Source organism: Phodopus roborovskii, unplaced genomic scaffold (assembly GCF_943737965.1).
Source record: "Phodopus roborovskii unplaced genomic scaffold, PHOROB, whole genome shotgun sequence".
In the NCBI taxonomy this organism is placed as follows: domain Eukaryota; kingdom Metazoa; phylum Chordata; class Mammalia; order Rodentia; family Cricetidae; genus Phodopus; species Phodopus roborovskii.
In genome coordinates, this window is record NW_026125052.1 from 29,377,098 (window position 1) to 29,395,075 (window position 17,978).

General features: G+C 50.6%; 2 protein-coding genes and 3 non-coding genes across 6 annotated transcripts; 3 read left to right on the top strand and 2 right to left on the bottom strand.

Moving 5' to 3' along the window:
• Positions 1–5,204: 5,204 nt before the first annotated feature.
• Mrpl58 (mitochondrial ribosomal protein L58) lies at positions 5,205–9,144 on the top strand. The gene is made up of 6 exons (XM_051180315.1): positions 5,205–5,429; positions 6,192–6,228; positions 7,848–7,907; positions 8,431–8,513; positions 8,590–8,759; positions 8,930–9,144. The coding sequence occupies exons 1-6, from the start codon at positions 5,244–5,246 to the stop codon at positions 9,012–9,014; spliced, it is 621 nt and encodes a 206-aa protein (XP_051036272.1). The 5' UTR covers positions 5,205–5,243; the 3' UTR covers positions 9,015–9,144.
• A 2,191-nt stretch (positions 9,145–11,335) lies between these two features.
• Positions 11,336–11,408, top strand: Trnar-ccu (transfer RNA arginine (anticodon CCU)). The gene has a single exon. It is a non-coding gene; the product is annotated as a tRNA-Arg (tRNA).
• A 124-nt stretch (positions 11,409–11,532) lies between these two features.
• On the bottom strand, positions 11,533–11,605 carry Trnar-ccu (transfer RNA arginine (anticodon CCU)). Its single transcript has one exon. It is a non-coding gene; the product is annotated as a tRNA-Arg (tRNA).
• Positions 11,606–11,939: 334 nt separating this feature from the next.
• Positions 11,940–12,012, top strand: Trnar-ucg (transfer RNA arginine (anticodon UCG)). The gene has a single exon. It is a non-coding gene; the product is annotated as a tRNA-Arg (tRNA).
• Positions 12,013–13,402: 1,390 nt separating this feature from the next.
• Atp5pd (ATP synthase peripheral stalk subunit d) lies at positions 13,403–17,967 on the bottom strand. Of its 2 annotated transcripts, XM_051180329.1 has the most exons (6): positions 17,910–17,967; positions 16,323–16,453; positions 15,762–15,858; positions 14,717–14,788; positions 13,735–13,797; positions 13,403–13,603 (listed from the first exon to the last, which is right to left on the bottom strand). In XM_051180329.1, the coding sequence occupies exons 2-6, from the start codon at positions 16,442–16,444 to the stop codon at positions 13,472–13,474; spliced, it is 486 nt and encodes a 161-aa protein (XP_051036286.1). In that variant the 5' UTR covers positions 16,445–16,453; positions 17,910–17,967; the 3' UTR covers positions 13,403–13,471. The 2 variants fall into 2 exon arrangements, with proteins under 2 accessions (XP_051036286.1, XP_051036294.1); XM_051180337.1 differs by lacking the exon at positions 14,717–14,788.
• Positions 17,968–17,978: the final 11 nt, after the last annotated feature.

Sequence of the window (17,978 nt, forward strand, 5' to 3'; positions counted from 1 at the left end):
TTGTGGGATGGCTCAGTAGGTAGGGGCACTTGCCACAGTCATTAAAACACTGGTTTGATCCTCAGAATCCATGTAAAGTTGGAAGGAGAGAACTCACTCCATGAAGTTGTCCTCTGACCTCCACATGTGCGTGGATTACAGGTGTGTGCCCCCATACCAGACCTTCACTTCCAAGTCTTTGGGGACATCTCCACCCCACCCCTGATCCAGACGCTGTGCCAGCACCACCACACTGACAGCGAGTGCCCGGACTACTTTTGTTTTTCCCACTCCTCTGTTGTTAATGAGAAAAGGTTTCATTACATAACTAAGTCTGCACTGGAACCTGATGTTTAGTCCTGGCTGGCCTTCAACTTGGGATTCCTGAGCGTGCAGCGTGCTGAGATTATAGGTGTGCAGTACCAACCACACTTGGCTCGGCCTTCCTTTACCATTATCATTCATTACAACCTCAAATAAGCCTATTTAGGCATCTTTCACCTTCGATACAAACTTTTTATGGTGAAATATATATGTATACACACACACACACACACACACACACACACACACACACACACACACACACACAGCCAGCAGGGCTCAGTTTGGATGACCCCAGGTTTGCTGACAGCATCCAAAGCATCATGATCGGGAACCAGCTAAACACGTACCCTCTCTCCTTCCAGCCTGAGGGTGTTGACCTTGGTCACATGGGTCACACACAGCTTCTTCCGAGGCTGCTCAATCTGGACTTAACCCTGACCTTTGTAACAGCCACTAACAAGCTATTTCTTCTGGCTTCTCCATGGCTGACTCCAAGGCCAGGGAAGCTGATGGTGGCTGGTGATGAAGCTGGTCTCACCGGAGGACTCTTGCTGATGACTCGGCTCCTGGAGGATGGGTGGTGGGCAGGTCAGCATGTGGCTGTGGCGGCCATTCAGCATGAACTTCTCAGAGTTCCAAGCCTTCACCCTGGCTTTAGGTCAGGGGGCTGAAGCAGGGGGTAGGGGAGAGTGCTTTGCTTTGGAGCTATCAGGGAAGAGAAGGAAGGCCCGGTGTCTTTTTAACATGTAGGGTACTTTTTCTTTGCATGTGTCTGTGCACCAAGTGAATGCTTGGTGCCTGAGAAGCCAGAAGGATGCATTAAGATCCTTGGGGACTGGAGTTATAGACAGTTTTAAGCCCTCAGGTGGATGCTGGGAACTGAACCCAGGCCCTTCGAAAGAACAGCCAATGCTCTTAACTGTTAGACCCATCTTTCTGGCACCCTCCATACCCCCCATCTTTAATTATTATTTATTATTAGTATGGGGAGGGTCCCCCATACTATGGCTTGAATGTGGGGCCATAGGATAACCTTCAGAAGTTGATTCTATCTTTACACCACGTGGGTTCCAAGAATCAAACTCAGGTCATCAGGCTGGGCACTTAACGCCTTTTCTTACTTAGCCATCTTTCTGGCCCCAGTTTTCCTGGGTTGCTGCATCCAGAGGTTGAGTGAGTGACAGGCAGACAGAGACTGATACCTTGAGGGAACACAAAGGATGAGCAATCAGACCAGCTCCTGCCCACTGAGACCATAAGATGGCTATGGGAAAAACAAGAGGGCCATTTATCTCCTGGCTTTTAAACTTACATTCCATGCATATAACAGCCACAACTTCCAACCATTCCCAGGGACCTGGCTCCTCCTAACAGTGTGGAGAGGACAGTAGCCACTGTGAACTTGCTATCCAGGAGGCATGTCGTCACCAAGACTCCACCTACCCTCCTTGGAACTCTGCAAGGGTGGGGAGCACACAGCTGGACCCCAAATTAGTGACTGCATACACTAAAAGCCAGGGAGGCTTCACGTAAAGCATGCATGAGGTCAGAGGGCAGCTTGCATTGCTGGTAGGGTGCTCCTACTGCAGCCACCCAAGTGCTGGGGTACAGCATTACCATGCCACAGTGATTTCTCTGGTTCTCTGTCTCATTGAACCCAAACCTTTCTAGATCCAAGGCTGAACACAGTGAATCACTGCGGTAAGGAAATCAGGCAACGCCTGTCTCAGCCTCATCCTAAGCTCTCTCTCTCTCTCTCTCTCTCTCTCTCTCTCACACACACACACACACACACACACACACACACACACAGAGAGAGAGAGAGAGAGGGAAGGAGGCTGTTCCCAAGGGACCAAGCAGGAAATTGGAGGCACAGAGGGTGCGGTTTCCAGGGGGCAGCTTTGCTTTTTCATTCAAGCCAGGGAGCATGCTCTGTGCTGCTCATCCCTCTGGGAAGGAAAATTAGTCTAGAGATCTTGTCAGAATGGATTTCCTACCCTATGGCTGCACCCAACAACCTGTGCCTGACTCACTCAGGAGGATGGAAACCCGTGGGTCCCTTCATATGCCAGCTCACATAGACTGCATCTACAAATTCCCCAGCTTCCAGAACTGACCCTTTAACCCTTTCTTCCTTTTCCCTCATTTTGAGTGAATGCCCCCCACCCCCACCCCCAGCACCATCTCAGCCCATCCAGTCTCGGGAAGATCAATGAGGGGCCATCCAGTCTCAGGAAGATCAATGAGGGGCCATCCAGTCTGGGGAAGATCAATGAGGGGACATGGAATGCTCGCTTCAACCTCCAGTGCCAGCCTTTTTCTTGTTATCATTTAAAGGGAGGTTTTGTTATAGGACCAGGCTGGCAGGAAACTCACTAGGTAACAGAGACTGGCCCTGAACTCACAGTAATCCTCCTGCCTCAGTCTCCAAGTGTTGAAATTATAGGCATGCTCGCCCACACCCCACTTAGTGCTCACCTACTTAGGGGAGCAGGGGTCACCTCACAGGCCCAGTCCTCCTCCCAGGAGCCCCCTAACTGAAGGGTTCCTGGCAGCAGCAAATGAGAGAACCTGCCAGGTACTCTCCCCACTACAGGGCAACCTGCCTCATTCCCTGCTCTATTCCTGTCTCTCCCAGAATCCAGGCCACCAGATGGCCTGAGCAGGCTGTGTTTATTTAGAGTCATGGAAACGTGAAGCTTCCTCTCCCTACAACCCGTGGGCTAGGCACAGGCTAGAGCCCCCGCCTAGGAGCAAGGACACCATGACACAGCACTGATTTCATTATTCATAACCCATAACCTGAGTCAATGTCTGGGTTTGCTTCCCTGAGCAGCTTATTCTGGTCACTGTGGAAACATCTCTGCTCCCACTGAGGTTCTGGGACTGTCAGACAGGGAGGGACCCACAAGACTCCTATCAACCCAGGGTCCCAGGGAATTTGTCAGTTACCTATGCTTCCTAGTGCGAGTTCACAAAGTGCCTAGGGGCTTGTTTATCTCCCCAGGAATGCTGAGATCTAAAGGCTTGCTTCAATGACAATCTCCTATTTCAATCAGCCAGTGTCCTGGGGGAATATTTAAATGATCCCAGGGGCATATTTTTCTAGGTAATGACACTTTCTCCTAGAAAATTAAACTCTTCATTACGAGCTAACCACAAGAATTACTAACAATTAGTAACATTTATTGGCTTCTAGTTTCTTCTACAACAACCCCAACTAAGTAACTTGGCCAGGGATTAGTCACCTTCAAACATCAACGGTTTTACCTGTAGTCTTAGCGTGAGAACTTCAGCAATTCTGGGGTTCTTGCCTTAACACCAACATGAAATGGCTCTGCTTAACCCAAAGTCTTCTGAATGCTACACCTACTTCTCCAGCTTGTCTTGTCTACTGGCTAGAAAAAACCCACTCTGCTGCTCCCTAAAACTAGAGGGAAAGAACCTTCAATGATGTGCCTCCCCCCACTAGGCTGGGTATAAACCAAGCCATCCATCACAAGTCACACACTGGTGAGTGTGGCTTATAGGCTGTTTTATGGAGAAAAAAACAAAACAAACAAATAAAAAACAAAATAAACCATGAAGTTCTACAACTCAGCTTGACTGAAACTCAGCTTTCAAAAATGAGTTGCCGTGGAATTCACTTGATCCACATTTGTGGTGTGTCCATGGTGGGCCATGCTCTGCCTGTTTGGGATAGAGCAGAGAGCCTACATTCTATCGAGGAGACGTGCATTAGAATCTAATTACATTAGAAAACAAGACTGGACCTTGAGTGGTGGTGCACAACCTGTAATATGAGCATCTGGGAGGTAGAGGCAAGAGGGTCAGGAGTTCAAGGCCAGCCTAAGCTACATAGGAAACAAAACAGAAACAAAAGCCAGACCTGGTTGGGTAAACCCTTAATCCCAATGCTCTGGGGAGAGAGGCAAACATCCCAATCTATATAGTGAGCTCCAGGCCATCCAGGGTCACATAACTGAGACCCTGTCTCAGTACATTCATACATACATACATACATACCATAAATCAACCAACCATTAAACTACACACACAGATTAATTATCTATCTATATGTCTGTGTCTATCTACCCTTCTGTCTGAAGCAGGCTAGGGATGTGGCTCACACACTGAGAAAGAGATAGGAGAGAGCAGGGATAATCCAAACTGAACAGATAAGACCATTTATTCATTTGTTTGTTCGTTTATTTATTTATTTATTTATTGGCTTTTCAAGATAGGATTTCTCCGTGTAGCCCTGGCTGTCCTCCAATCTGCTGGCCTCGAATTCAGAGATCTGCCTGCCTCTGCCTCCTAAATGCTGGATTAAAGATATGCACCGCCACAGCTTGGCAACAGGTAAGATCTCGTTGATGTGTTTGGTTAAGTTGTTGGGTCCAGGTAAAGAGAACAGATTCAAAAAGAGAAAGAGGAAGGGGTATTTCTGGGGACATGGGATCCAGAAATTTTACTACTAGTAGTTGTTATTGTTATTTTTGGTTCTCCCCCCCCCCCGGTAGCCTCGGCTGTCTTGGAACTCATTCTGTAGACCAGGCTAGCCTCGAACTCAGAGATCTGCCTGCCTCTGCCTCTGCCTCTGGAGTGCTGGGATTAAGGCGTGCACCATCTCCTACCCACTTACTATTTTTATGACAGAGATTCAATATGTAACTACATTAGGCTAGAATCTGCAGTGCAAATGAGCACCACCAAGCCAGGCAGATACAGGAGCCTTTTTCAGAAGAATCTCCCGTAGGTGGCCGCTGTCCGCCTGTCAACCTCTGCCAGGTGTCAGCTGGGTCCCTACCACTACCACACTAGGTGGCCAGCCCAGAGCGCGAAAAAATCAGGCGGAACTCAAGAGGCGAGCGCAACGCCAGCTTGCGGACCACGGGAGAGTGAGCACCGACCGGAAGCGGCCCTGAGAGACGAACATGGCGGCCGCCTGGGGCTTGCGCTGGGGCCTGCGCCGAGCTGGAACCTTGCTGCTCCGGCCGCCCGCGCGCAGTGCTCGCCGGGCTCTGCACAGACAGGGAGAGGGCACCGGATTCCAGAGCATCTACAGCCTGGACAAGCTCTATCCCGAATCCAAGGGCGCGGACACGGCCTGGAAGGTCCCGGTGAGCCTGGAAAGGCGGGGCGGAAAGGGCGGTTCTCCTCGCTGCTGGGCGACGCCAGGAAGCCGGGCGGGCGGCGTGGATCGTTTTGGTTGCTGCGGGCGGGCTGGTCGTCCTAGCAACCCGGGTTGGCCCCGGGTGGGGGTGGGCTCTGGTGCTTCCAGGAGTGCAGGCCCCGGGAGACAGAGCCTGCACTCTCCTCCTGCTTCGCCTCCTTCAAGATCACCAGCTCCTCCGCGTTTGTTTTCTGGGCCCCTGGCCCACGTCCTATGAGATGTGTGAGTTACGGATCTTCAAAGTGGACAGTGAAAGCTGAGGTCCGCGGGTTGTAAGGTCCCCCGGCCTTTAGCCCCCAGCATCGTCAGGAAGCCAGAGGCAAGAGTTGTTTCTTCAGGACCCATGTTTACCTGCTCTGTGTAGACACGCTGCACTGGCCAGAGCAGGAGAGAGGGAGCCTGTTGACTGAAAGAGCATCCGGCATTTCCATTCAGTAACTCACACTTCATTCTGCAGACTTCTCTTGAGAGCACGCTGTGAACACACACGGTGATGATTTGGGGGCGGAGAGCGAACTCAGGTTGTCAGGTGTGACATACAGTGCTTTTACCCACTGAGTCATTTCTCCAGCATAAAACACATAACATTTGGCTCGTAGCTTTACACTAATTTTTTTTTTTTTTTTTTTTTCCTCCCCGGTCTTGGACCAGTTAGGAGTAGCCTGGCAGGTGACTTCTTTCTCCTGACACTATGTATGTTATATTACAGGAACATGCGAAACAAGGCAGCAGTGACATCCCTCTAGGTAAGTAATGGTTTTGAAAATCAGTCACTTTAGGCTAGGGGACCTGGAATCAGTCCCAAGCACCACACACACAGCCATTTACTGAATCTTCCTTGTAGATCTCACCACACCTGTGAAAGCCAGTAGCGAGAACAACCATGGGTGTGGAAAGAAATCTTTGTAGCATAGCTTAGAACAGCGAATGAGCGATAGCTTAGCCATGCGTGTAGACCGCATGGTCTCCCCCCATACGAACAGCTCTTGGTGTGCTTGTGATTTGGAACAGTCTTTATGGCGCAGGGGTTGAGTGTTGTGGAAGGAAGGAAGGTGTGTGGGAGAGTGGGAGCCAAGGGATGTACCTCATCACAGACTCTGGAAAAACAGGCATTCTGCTCAGTGGACAGCTGTCGCCTCTCCCGGCCTCCGGAACTCTCTGGAGGTTGAGGTTTACAGGGCATTCTGTTTCAGCAGACTCAGCTGCAGCCAGCATGACCCACCTGTCTTACATGCAGGGTTGCTGGGCTCCATAGCACATCCATTCCCCTGCAGTACCAGGTACTTTTGTTATTGAGTCAGAACAAGATTTAACTGGCTTTTCCAAAAGTGGGAGTCTTGGGAGATGGTCCCAAGATGGGCACCACAGTACCTCAGCACCTACACTGCTGTGGTTTACCAGCTGGCCTTGCAGTTTGCTGCTGCTGTGTCTCCCCTACCCAGACACTACAAGATGGTTGCATGAGTTATAGAAATAGGAGGAAGGAACCCCATCCTCCAGCTTAAAAATAAACAAGTAGCCGGGCGGTGGTGGCACACTCCTTTAACCCTAGCATCTTGCTTCTTGGGCAGTCCCTGGGATCTGTCAGCACCTCCTTTTCCATTCCAGCCTTTAGTTTGCTTGTCTGCCTAGCTTTATTCTGCCTTGCCATAGGCCAAGCAGCGGTATTACTAACCAGTGAGAATAATACGTATTCACAGCATACAGAAGGATTATCCCACAACACAAGAGAAGCTGTAGGACTTTGGCAACATGTAGTTAGTGGCCACACTGCCTTTCAGGATGAGAGCTCCCGAACTGAAAATCAAGTTCCCATCCACCCAACACATAGTTTCAACCCAGAAACAATACTTTCTTGTCCCTGTCCGACTGTGTAGCCTCAAACTCAGTATTCTCCCCCCTCAGACTCCCAAGTGCCAGCATCACAAGGAATGTGCTGTCCCGCCCACCTAGTCCTTTTGTCCACTCGAGCCAGCTTCTAGCCCATCCTGACTCCATATCCACCACTCTTTGAACTATGTGAAACTAAGTCTGTCTCTTAACATGAGCCTCTGGAAGAATTTTCTCTTTAAAGCAAACAAAATCAGCAGAAGGGTTTGGTAGAATGTGCTAGACTTGGGTCACTGTTTTATTTCCTCCACTCCCTGGGAGGTCTTGAGAAAGTCAGTTGTCCCAATTTTAGTTTGGATATCTTTGCTGGTGTGTGTGTGTGTGTGTGTGTGTGTGTGTGTGTGTGTGTGTGTGTGTATGCGCACGCACATGTTATAGTCATATTGACTAAATTAGGTGAGTAGTCACATTCACTAAATTAGCAGTCTACACGTTTCCTGGGGAATTCTTGTGTAAGTATTCTTCTGTTTTGCAGATCGATTGAGCATTTCTTACTGTCGGAGTAGCGGTCCTGGGGGGCAGAACGTTAACAAAGGTACAGGCACCGCACAGTGCTCCCGTCTGCTTTAAGTGTCAGCTGGGAGGGGGCTGTGAGAAACCCTGCATTCACATTCCTATGGAATAAAGGGATTTTTCTGCAGCGCTCACACACCTCCAGCTTATAACAATCCTTTTGAATCTTCTGAATGTGGCCCGATTGTCTGGCTCTCAGCTGCAGGTTGCTAAGGCTGGGATTGGCTTTGAGGGTAAACAAAGAGAGCTCACAGCATGGGCTGGCAGCCTGCTTGGATCCACAGAGAACAGGTTTCCTTTGCTCTCACGAAACCCATCCCCCTGCTCTTTTCAGGAGCCAGTAAAACTCTTGCGGACATTTGGATCCCACAAGTCTAGTTTTGTCCCAATACTTGCCTGGTGGGCTTGTTCCATGGCTAGCTCCAACATAGGCTGGAATGTTCCTGGCTAGGTAGTTGGCTCCCCTGACTTCAGGACTTTCCCTGACTTCCTGAGCACCATGACCCCAGAGTCTCAGGATCCCACTCCTTTCTCCCTGTCCACAGTGAATTCCAAGGCTGAAGTCAGGTTTCACTTGGCCAGTGCAGACTGGATTGCTGAACCCGTGCGCCAGAAGATTGCTCTCAAGGTATCCACCCCTTTCTGTCCCTGTGGGTCCCTGGGGTGGGGGTAGGCTTGTGGGCCTTAATTTTCCTCCTTGGCAGCACAAAAACAAGATCAACAAGGCAGGAGAGTTGGTACTCACCTCTGAGAGCAGTCGCTATCAGTTCCGGAATCTGGCAGAATGCCTACAGAAAATTCGAGACATGATTGCGGAGGCCAGCCAGGTGCCCAAGGAGCCATCCAAAGAAGACGTCCAGCTCCAGAGGCTCAGGTACAGCTGGGCAGATGAGATAGAGTCCAGGGGCTTCCAGCAGGGTGTTGCCGACCCAGGCCTAGCGCACATCTGGCTTCAGCTGCCCAGGCTGCTCTGCTCCCCCTCAGCTCCAGCTTTGAAAAGCACTGATTGCACATCTGGGCCTCATAGCCATCTTTTGTTTTCAGGATAGAAAACATGAATCGGGAGAGGCTGCGCCAGAAAAGAATAAACTCTTCCATAAAGATGAGCAGGAGGGTTACTATGGACTGAAGTCACCCCCACTGCTGGCAAAGACCGGGGTGCCATGCGACTCTGCAGAGAGCTGCCACACCAGCCGAAGAGACTCTTCTCCATAACTGGAGCCTTGCCAGAATGTTCCTCAGGAGGGAAGGCCACAGGTCATCGGGGCAGCCTCCTCGGTTGTCCACCCCATGTATTACTGGATGCAATAAACTTCTGCGTACAGGAGCTTCACCTCTCAGAGCTTTGCAACAGAGCTCCTGCCTTTCAGCCTAAACCCCTCCCAGATGCTGCGCAGCGCTGTGCCAGCACATTGGGCAGCAGAGCATTGTAGGTAGGTCCTCAAGGAGCATACAGCAGGAGGGCCAGCATTTGAGCTGGCCCTTCAAAAACACAAAGAAACCGAACACAGTGGGCAGGAAGGAAGCCAGGGATGCCCGATGGCAGGTTGTGCAGGAGACTTGGGAGGTACACCTGGGAGGAAGGCAGGTAAGAGCATCAAAACCCATTGGTTGATTGGGAGTTTGGGGCAGTTGTGTGTCACACGCACCTGAGGGTTAGAGAGCAACTTGCAGAGCCACCTCTTCCACCACGGAGGTGGAACTCATCCTAGGCTTAAAGGCAAATACCTGCCAAGCCGTGTAGGCGGACCTGATTTTATTATTGTGAGGAGAGGCACGCATGGACCACAGTACGTGTTTGGAGGTCAGAGGACAACGTGTGGGAGCCAGTGCTCTTCTTCCACCACGTGGGCCCCAGGGACCAATCAGGCTTGGCTACATCAGCCACAAGCCGTTACCTGCTGAACCATATCACCAGCCCCTGCAAGTTGTTTCATGTGCGTGCACACACACACACACACACACACACACACACACACACACACACACGAGCAAAAAATAAAGGCCAGAGAGGTGGCTCAGCAGATAAAGGAGCTTGCTGCCAAGAGTTTGATCCCTGGCTCCCACGTGGTGTAAGGAGACTCATGAGATAATGGCTTCTGACCTCCACAAGCTCCATGAATCATTCGTGTGCACACACAAATATAACTTAATTTTTTTTTAATCAGATAAGCTCTGGCCTGGTCAAATTTCCCAGTGACAAACCAGAATGTGAATTCTATATCAGCTTGGAAATTGAGCCTCATTACTGTCAGGCTAGCGTTACTTGTCTGCAGGAGGTGAAACATTGCGCTGGCCTGCAAGAAAATTCTCTAAGTTTGGTTTATATTTCTGCCGTAATTTTACTCTGTTCCAGGGCCCTGGCTTGCAAGAGATTATACCTAAAATTTAATACCTCCCAGTTGATATGAGCTGTCACTGGGCTTAGGGCGGGGTTCTAACAATTCCTATGATCTTGTACCAGTTCCTGGGTCATGGCTGAGGCCAGTGACTACTCCATCACCGCTTCCTACGATGTCCACGACTTCTGTTTCTTCCCAATCTCCACATTGCTCCAGACTTCATGCTCATCAAGCTTTAGCTCCAAGTGTGTTAGGGTCATTGTGCCATCTTCCTCGTGTCGGGATCCCCCCTCCCCCCCCCCCCCGCAGGTCCTGTTGCGGCTTTTCGTGAAGTCAGCGTTGAGAAACAAACAGACCAGGGCATTGTTAGGCTGAACTACGAGAATTCCACACGGATAAGTCATCTAAACAAATGCTTCCTGTGCTCGGTTACATAGTTAAAAAATCATACATACCTCCTTTCAAGCCTCAGCCCTTTCCCAGAACCTCAACGCCTATTACGAAGACATTGCTAAGTCCCTGAACTAAACTGTGCTTCCCAGACTGCTCTGCGCCTCCGTTCCCTCGGGTTTTTCGTTTCGTTTTGTTTGTTGTTTTTTAAAGCGTGTGTTAATATTACAATACTAAGAACTGCCTCTCCCTGTCTACCTCCCTTCCCGTTCCTCCCTTGACTGACGGCCGCCCTCTCCGTGCAAAGGACAGACATTGTGTATAAATATCGTTATGAAGGATTGGGAAGTTTTCAGTGCTTATGTTTCAATGTTGCCAATATTGTCACTGATACTTATTTCTCATCCTTTCGGGAGTCACTGTCAGTTCTTTAGAGGTGTAGAAAGGACAAAATAGCTGGGTGGTGGTGTGTGGTGGGGGGCGGGGAGTTAACGCCGTGGAAACTCCCACTAATTCCCGGTCGGCGTGTGCGGGCAGCCTCGGGCGCCCCGGGCCCTGCCCTAAGTGCTCGGCGCTGGCGGTGACCCAGCTCGGGCGTTTGGTGCGCGTCTTGGCGGCTCTCCCGAGCAGCAACCAAAACACCACACTTGAATGAGGCGTTAAACACGGGCGCATCAGCACACATTAGAATGGAAAAGGCGTCGCTCACGTGCTGTGAGCCCCAGTGGCCTAATGGATAAGGCACTGGCCTCCTAAGCCAGGGATTGTGGGTTCGAGTCCCACCTGGGGTAATGGTGGTAGCTCACTACTTCTGAGCTAATGGCTCAGTTTTTTAAAAACAAAATGGACTCTGTAAAAAGAGACGCATGCCCGGGACACGGAATACAGCAGCCTCTTCCAAAACGAGCACGGAACCACCCCAGGTGGGACTCGAACCCACAATCCCTGGCTTAGGAGGCCAGTGCCTTATCCATTAGGCCACTGGGGCACGATAAAACGCGGTGTTCACGTGGTCGGTGATAGCGCGGCGCGCTGACGTGGCCAGCCCCATCCCGGAAGGCACACGGAACACTCGGTCGCCAGACGCGGGCAAAAGGCGGCGGCGACGCGCTGCGAGATGGGAGAGAGCCGGTACGGGGCCCTGTACGGGGCCGTGCGGTGCGCACCCGTACAGGGCCGACCGGGAAGCATCCGAACTGGCCCGAAGCCAGCCACGCAGTCGCGCTGCGCAGCCGCCCCGCAGTGACAGACACCGCCGACCGCTGGAGCCGATCCTGATCTTCATCAAACAATACGTTACAGCCAAGGATCACGGGCAATGAGACCGCGTGGCCTAATGGATAAGGCGTCTGACTTCGGATCAGAAGATTGAGGGTTCGAGTCCCTTCGTGGTCGCAATGAAACGTTTTCATCCCCACATGGGTCCTCCCAAGTGAACCTTGATGTAATCCATGTTTAAAACGGAAAATGTTCCCCCTTGGAAGACTTGGTAGTTTAGCGTTGGAGAATTTCCTGTTGAGAGGCCACATGCTAAGAGGTGTACATAAAGGGACCTTTGCATCCGGAGTCTGATCCGACGTGGGTGCTTCCTGTTGTTGCTTTTAAATTCAATTTTTGTGACTAGCAGTGGTTGCGAATGTCTTTAATCCCAACTCAGAGGGAGGCCGATCTTTGTGAGTTAGAAGCTAGCCTGGTCTACAGAGTTCCAAAACAGCCGGGTCTACAGAGAAACCCTGTCACGAAAACCAAAAATTGTGATTTGTGGTTTGCTAGATTCAAACTTGCAGTCCACACATCCGGCTTGGGGTTGAAGGCATGTGCATGTGTAGTTAGAGGGCCTAAATCATGCATGTATGTTAAATCATACATACATACATACACACATGAATGCAGTCCACCAGGGAAAAGGCCCGACTCCATCCTCTCCGGCTGCTGAGGCTCTCCAGTGAGAGAAGTCTTTGGATGAATGCCTCCCAGATAGGACGGTGATGCAGAGCTATGGAGTAGCTCTCACCCCTTCCCCACACAGCCTCACAACCCTGACAGTCAGGGAGGGAAGGGGTGGAGACAAGGTTAGGTTAAGCCCTGCCTTGACAAGTCCAGGGCAGGAGCAAAAGCATGGAGCTCAGACATTGACAGGTAGCTATCTGACTTTAATGTCTACAACAGCAGAACACAACACCGAGTGACCCCCTAAATTATGGGACTGGCACCCCACTAAAGAGCTATGGGTTCCTGACCCTCAGCCAGGCCAGCCCTGCTGTTCCACTAAAGTCATCCATTTTCTGGCTTGTGCATTGGAACCCTTGCATGATCATGCTGCCCCAACATGATTTAAGCTATGGTATGTGAGATGGGGGGTACATAAATGTCTAGAAATCTCGAACCCAGGCAACCTCCTTAATTCCCATTACGGTCTGATGCTTGTGAGGATAACACAGCCCCGGGAGTTAACTCAGCAACTGTGCACTGGGCATACAAGTCCTGCCTTCAGGGATGTCTCCTCCGACCGCCTGAACAAATCAGTTTTCCAATGTGTGTGTGTGTGTGTGTGTGTGTGTGTGTGTGTGTGAGAGAGAGAGAGAGAGAGAGAGAGAGAGAGATGTAGGAGCCAGAATGCACATACAGAGGTCACAGACTGTCCTCCCTGTAGTGTGGTCCAGGCTCTGCTGGCCAAGTCCCACAGTTCCCTATAGTCTGCCCCTGAGACAACTAGTTCACAGAACACATTGCTTCGGGGGGGGGGGGACCTCAGGAGAGTTCACCACTGAGAGACAGCACCCCACACTATGTAAAGGTTTTATTTTAATGTCCAGAGTGTGGAAGGAAGGGCTGGAGCTCCTCCTGGCCTGCTTCACAGGTTCTCAATGGGCTGGTGAGGCCAGTACGGGTACTTCTTCTTGTCCAGCTTGGTTTCTGGAAAGACTTCATTCAAATCATCAATGGTCATTTGATCAAAGGGGATGATGTTCTTAATCTTCTCCAGCTAGAAATAGCAGAAGCAGGTTAGCTATAGCACACAGGCAAGGCCACCCAGATCAAAGCAAGAATCCATGGAAGGTCACTGTCACAGGCTGACAGAGACAACATGTCATAGAGACCATGGCTCCTCCTCACCTGCTTCTCATATTCCTGGATCCTGACCTGGGATTCAGACACAAATGCAGCACAGTTCTTCACCTTAAAGAGGAAGGAGAAACTGTCCTGAAACCAAACGGTATGCTGACCACTGAGGTGCAAGCGGCTGTCTGCTCCTTTCCCACTGCCATCTAGGGAGAGCACGCTGACCTAGTCTAGAGCGCTTTCCAAGGAGGCAACCCGCAGCTTTTCCAGCACCCACAAAGCGCCCAGGCCATAAAGCAGCTGAGGACTGGGCACCGAACAGTCAGAACAAATCACATGACCCTGGGGCCGGCCAAGTTCCCATGTTGGCCTGAGGTATTTTCAGGCAAATAGGTATTTGGGTGGTGAATGAATTATTTTTTAAAGCTGATGTCCTGTTTTTAACAGATCTGTTGGATGTAAAACTGACATTGACAGTGAGATGCATGGATTCCAGGACTTCCAATAGAGCATGCAATTCACTGGCCATAGTGTCATCAAACTCAACAACAGTGACATTTTATCAGCTCACCCCACCCTCTCCCCAAGCAGCCTCTCAGGCCTTCTCTTACTAAAGAGTAATTGCATTTTCTAGAGACTTATAAAGACAGAGCCTCACTGTGTACCCCTGGCCGCCTCTGAACCCCAGACCTGCCCGTCTCCCCCAGAGTGCTGGGTTCTTAAGGTGTGCACCTCCACGGCTTCTTCTAATCAGCCATTATTTCTAGGTTCATTCATGCTGTTCATGCTGCATTCACTAACAATCCATTCCTCTTAATTCACTATCTACCCTTTCTACTAATGGCAACCAATGGTCATTAAGAAAACTTCAGGATCTCATCATAGTGGTGCATGCCTATAATCCCCACACTTGGGAGGCTGAGGCAGGAGGATCACCATGACTGAGGCCAGCCAAGGCCACACAGTGAGACTTTACAAAAACCAAGGCAATTGTGGAGGAAACAAAACAAAGAAAAACGAAGCGCCTACTACTCACATCCTCCTTCTCCTCGCTGTCCACCAGGGCTGTGTACTTATCCTCGGGCACTGGGATCTTCAGGGCATTATACTAGGGCCAAGAACAAAGCAGTCACCCTCAAACCCAACCCCACACCCACAAACCCAAAGGACTGATGAAAGCCTCTATGCCTTACTGAGCACAGGAAAGCACTCCATCCCTCCCAACCTCTGCTATTGTGGTGGGAAGACTTAGACCCCTCAGCCCTGTCACTGACCACCTAAAAACCTTCCGCATGTCCTTATCACAAGTGTTAGCTTCCTCCTCTGACAAGGGCTACCAGACCAGTAATAACCACTTAGCACACCTTGCAGTCTAAGAAATTCTTTTTTACTCAAACCCCCAAGAGCTGACTGGAAGGAATCAAGTTAGTATTGTGAAGGTAGAAATGGTCTTTAGAGGACTATTCAGTGGTACAGCCCTAGCACTGTACGCTAAGCTACACAGAGCTGACTTTCTAGAAGCACCTTCACATGAATAAGCAAATGAACTCCAGATATTGAGACTAAGTATCAAAAGAAGACGGATCACTGATGGGGCTGTAGAGATGGCCCAGAGGTTAAGTGTACTGGCTGCTCTTCCAGAGGACCCAGGTTCAATTCTCAGCACCCATAAACAGTCTATAATTCCAATTCCAGGAGGTCTGATACCCTCATCAAGCTTCTGACACCAGCTGTGTGCATAGAAATATAAGCAGGCAAAACCCCATACACATGAAATTAACTTTTTTAAGGGGGGGGGCAGGGCCATGAAAGAAGGGAAACACATTAGTTTGTGAATAGGAAGCAGGTAAGAGACTAAAGGGGAACTTGGGAGGAGGGCGAGCCCTAGCAGCCCTCTAGCTCCTGGGAGCAAGGCTAGCCTGTACTGCTGAGTGACTAGACTCCATACTCTAAGGGTGCTCACTAAGCCCACGGCTGCAGAGCCTTTGGCCACACCCACTTTCACTGATCCCTTATACCAGCCCCGTACAAGACGGATACAAACCATACAAGACCAGAGCTTTAGTTATCCGGAGGCTCACCTTCTTTTCAAAGTCATCCACCAAACCAGCCTTGGCCACATTGGCCTTGTAATACGCCCAGTCAATCGCTGGTGGTTTCTCAGGCAGATTGGCCAACCTGCTCATATGGGAAAGTAAAAGTCAGGACCGTTCCCCAAGCAACAGACGCTGCTCACACAGCAATCTCCCTAATCCTTGTCACACTGGGGCGTCAGCACTAGTCTCTGAAGGACCGCCTCAAAACCGCCAAAACTTGCTTTCATTCACAAATCACATCACTTTCTTTGCGCTGGTAGAGTAGAGTATCAGGAATGCCGGTGTGGTGCTGGCAAGATGGCTAACTGGGTAAAGGCACTTGCTGCTAAACCCGAGGGTGTGTGTTCAATACCCGGGACACACATGGAGGGGAAGGCAGAGAGCCAACACCCACGAGCTGCCCTGCCCTGCCCTGCCGTCCGTATGTCCTCCACGACACACCAAGTAGGTGTGCACTTGTAAACATACGAAATGAATGCAATAAATGTCAAAACCTGCTGATGGGCGCAGTGACAAGCACGGGGCTCTTTCTCACAACACACTCACCTGGTGTGGAGGGTCTCATTCCAGGACTTCAGGGAGTTTGCAATTGTTTTCTGGTTTCGGGGAATGATCTCCACAAAAGACACCCAATCAATGGTTTTTAGAGCAAGTTTACGGCCAGCCATCTTGCGATCCTAAAAACAGAGCAGGTCAGATTAAACAGTGTCTTTCCACGAGACAGACCACCATCGTTTAAGCACTTGGTGGGTCTACACAAGAGCTAAAGGAATGAGGACTTGTGGCTCAGTTGCTGAAATTGCTTGGTGAGCATGGACAAAGCCCCGGTTCCATCTCCAGCACCACATATAAGCTGAGGCAGAGGCAAGAGGATCCAAGGTTCAGGGTCATCCTTGGGTACACAGTGAGTTCAAGGCCACCCTGGGAGCCATGATAGCCTGCCTCAATAAATCCGGAAATGGGCAGTTAAGCTTTCAGTTCAAGATGTGTAACACAGAATACAAATATAATTTGTCCTACTAGGTAACCCTTCTATAATCCCAACCCTTTATCGTTAGAAACCCATTTCTATTTTTTGGTCTACATGTTTCTTTGCAAACACTGCTACAGGACATTGATACGCAAAAGTCAAATAAATAACAATTGTGCTTCATTCACTGATGCTCCACCAGACAAAATCTCCTCATCTGCAAACTGGGGGAGAGCTGTTAAAAACACCAAGGGAAACGGTAGGCATCAATTTCCCACAGTTTTATAGACTTCAGTGACCCTTAACGCCTGCCTGCCATACACTTGAACCTTCATATGCCATACTGTCCACAGCAAACATGCCTTGCATTTTCAGAGGCATTCTACCCAAATGATAGTGAGAGAAGAAAGTGACTGTGACTGTCCTGAAACCAAAACAGGACAAAGTACAGGCAATCGCTACCGTCAGAGGGCTTTCAAGTAGAAGCCATGTGTACGAGCTAAGTGGATTCCAGGCACCGTGGAGGATACCTTCCTAACGACCAGTTGTCAAATGCCAGTCCCCTTCCTTCCCTCCTAGAACAGCTAACGTCTCTAGGAGGGGGAGAGGCTAAGGCAGTTGTCAGATGAACTAAGGATCCCAGAGATGGAATGTACTTTCCTGGGCACGAGGGCAACTCAGGAGTCACAGACGTGCTGTCGTCTGGTTAATCTCTAGCGCCTGCAACAACAGGTCGTGAGAATAGGGAACGAATGACCTGTGGTTATTCGACCAGCGGGAAAACTAGCATTACCCACACTGGAGTCCTAGATCCCTCCCAGGGAGGGGAGGGCGTAGCGCTGCGGCCCCTCGGAAAGCTACCCCTACACCACGGCTATGTGATGTTTCCCCAAGCCATAAACGGCACTCCCGAGTCCGTCACACAGTGTGGCAACATCTAAATCAGAGGTGATTGGTGCAGGTCACAGCCAGGCCCCAGCCTCGCCGGCCGCGAAGGTGAGCGGGGCACGGCAGTGACCTCGGGCGCGCGGCCAGCGGGGCAGCTCGAAGGCCCGGCGTCCTCCGCGGGGGCGGGACAAGCGTCAAAGCGAGGTCCGGAGCGCGGACCTAACGCGGGAGAGGCCGCGGAGATCGGGCCCAACAACACCTCGAACCCAACTCACCTTCACCGACCCCGGCGCGGCGGAGCGCCGTCAGCAGCAGCGAGGGACGGAAGTGGATAGCCGGAAGTT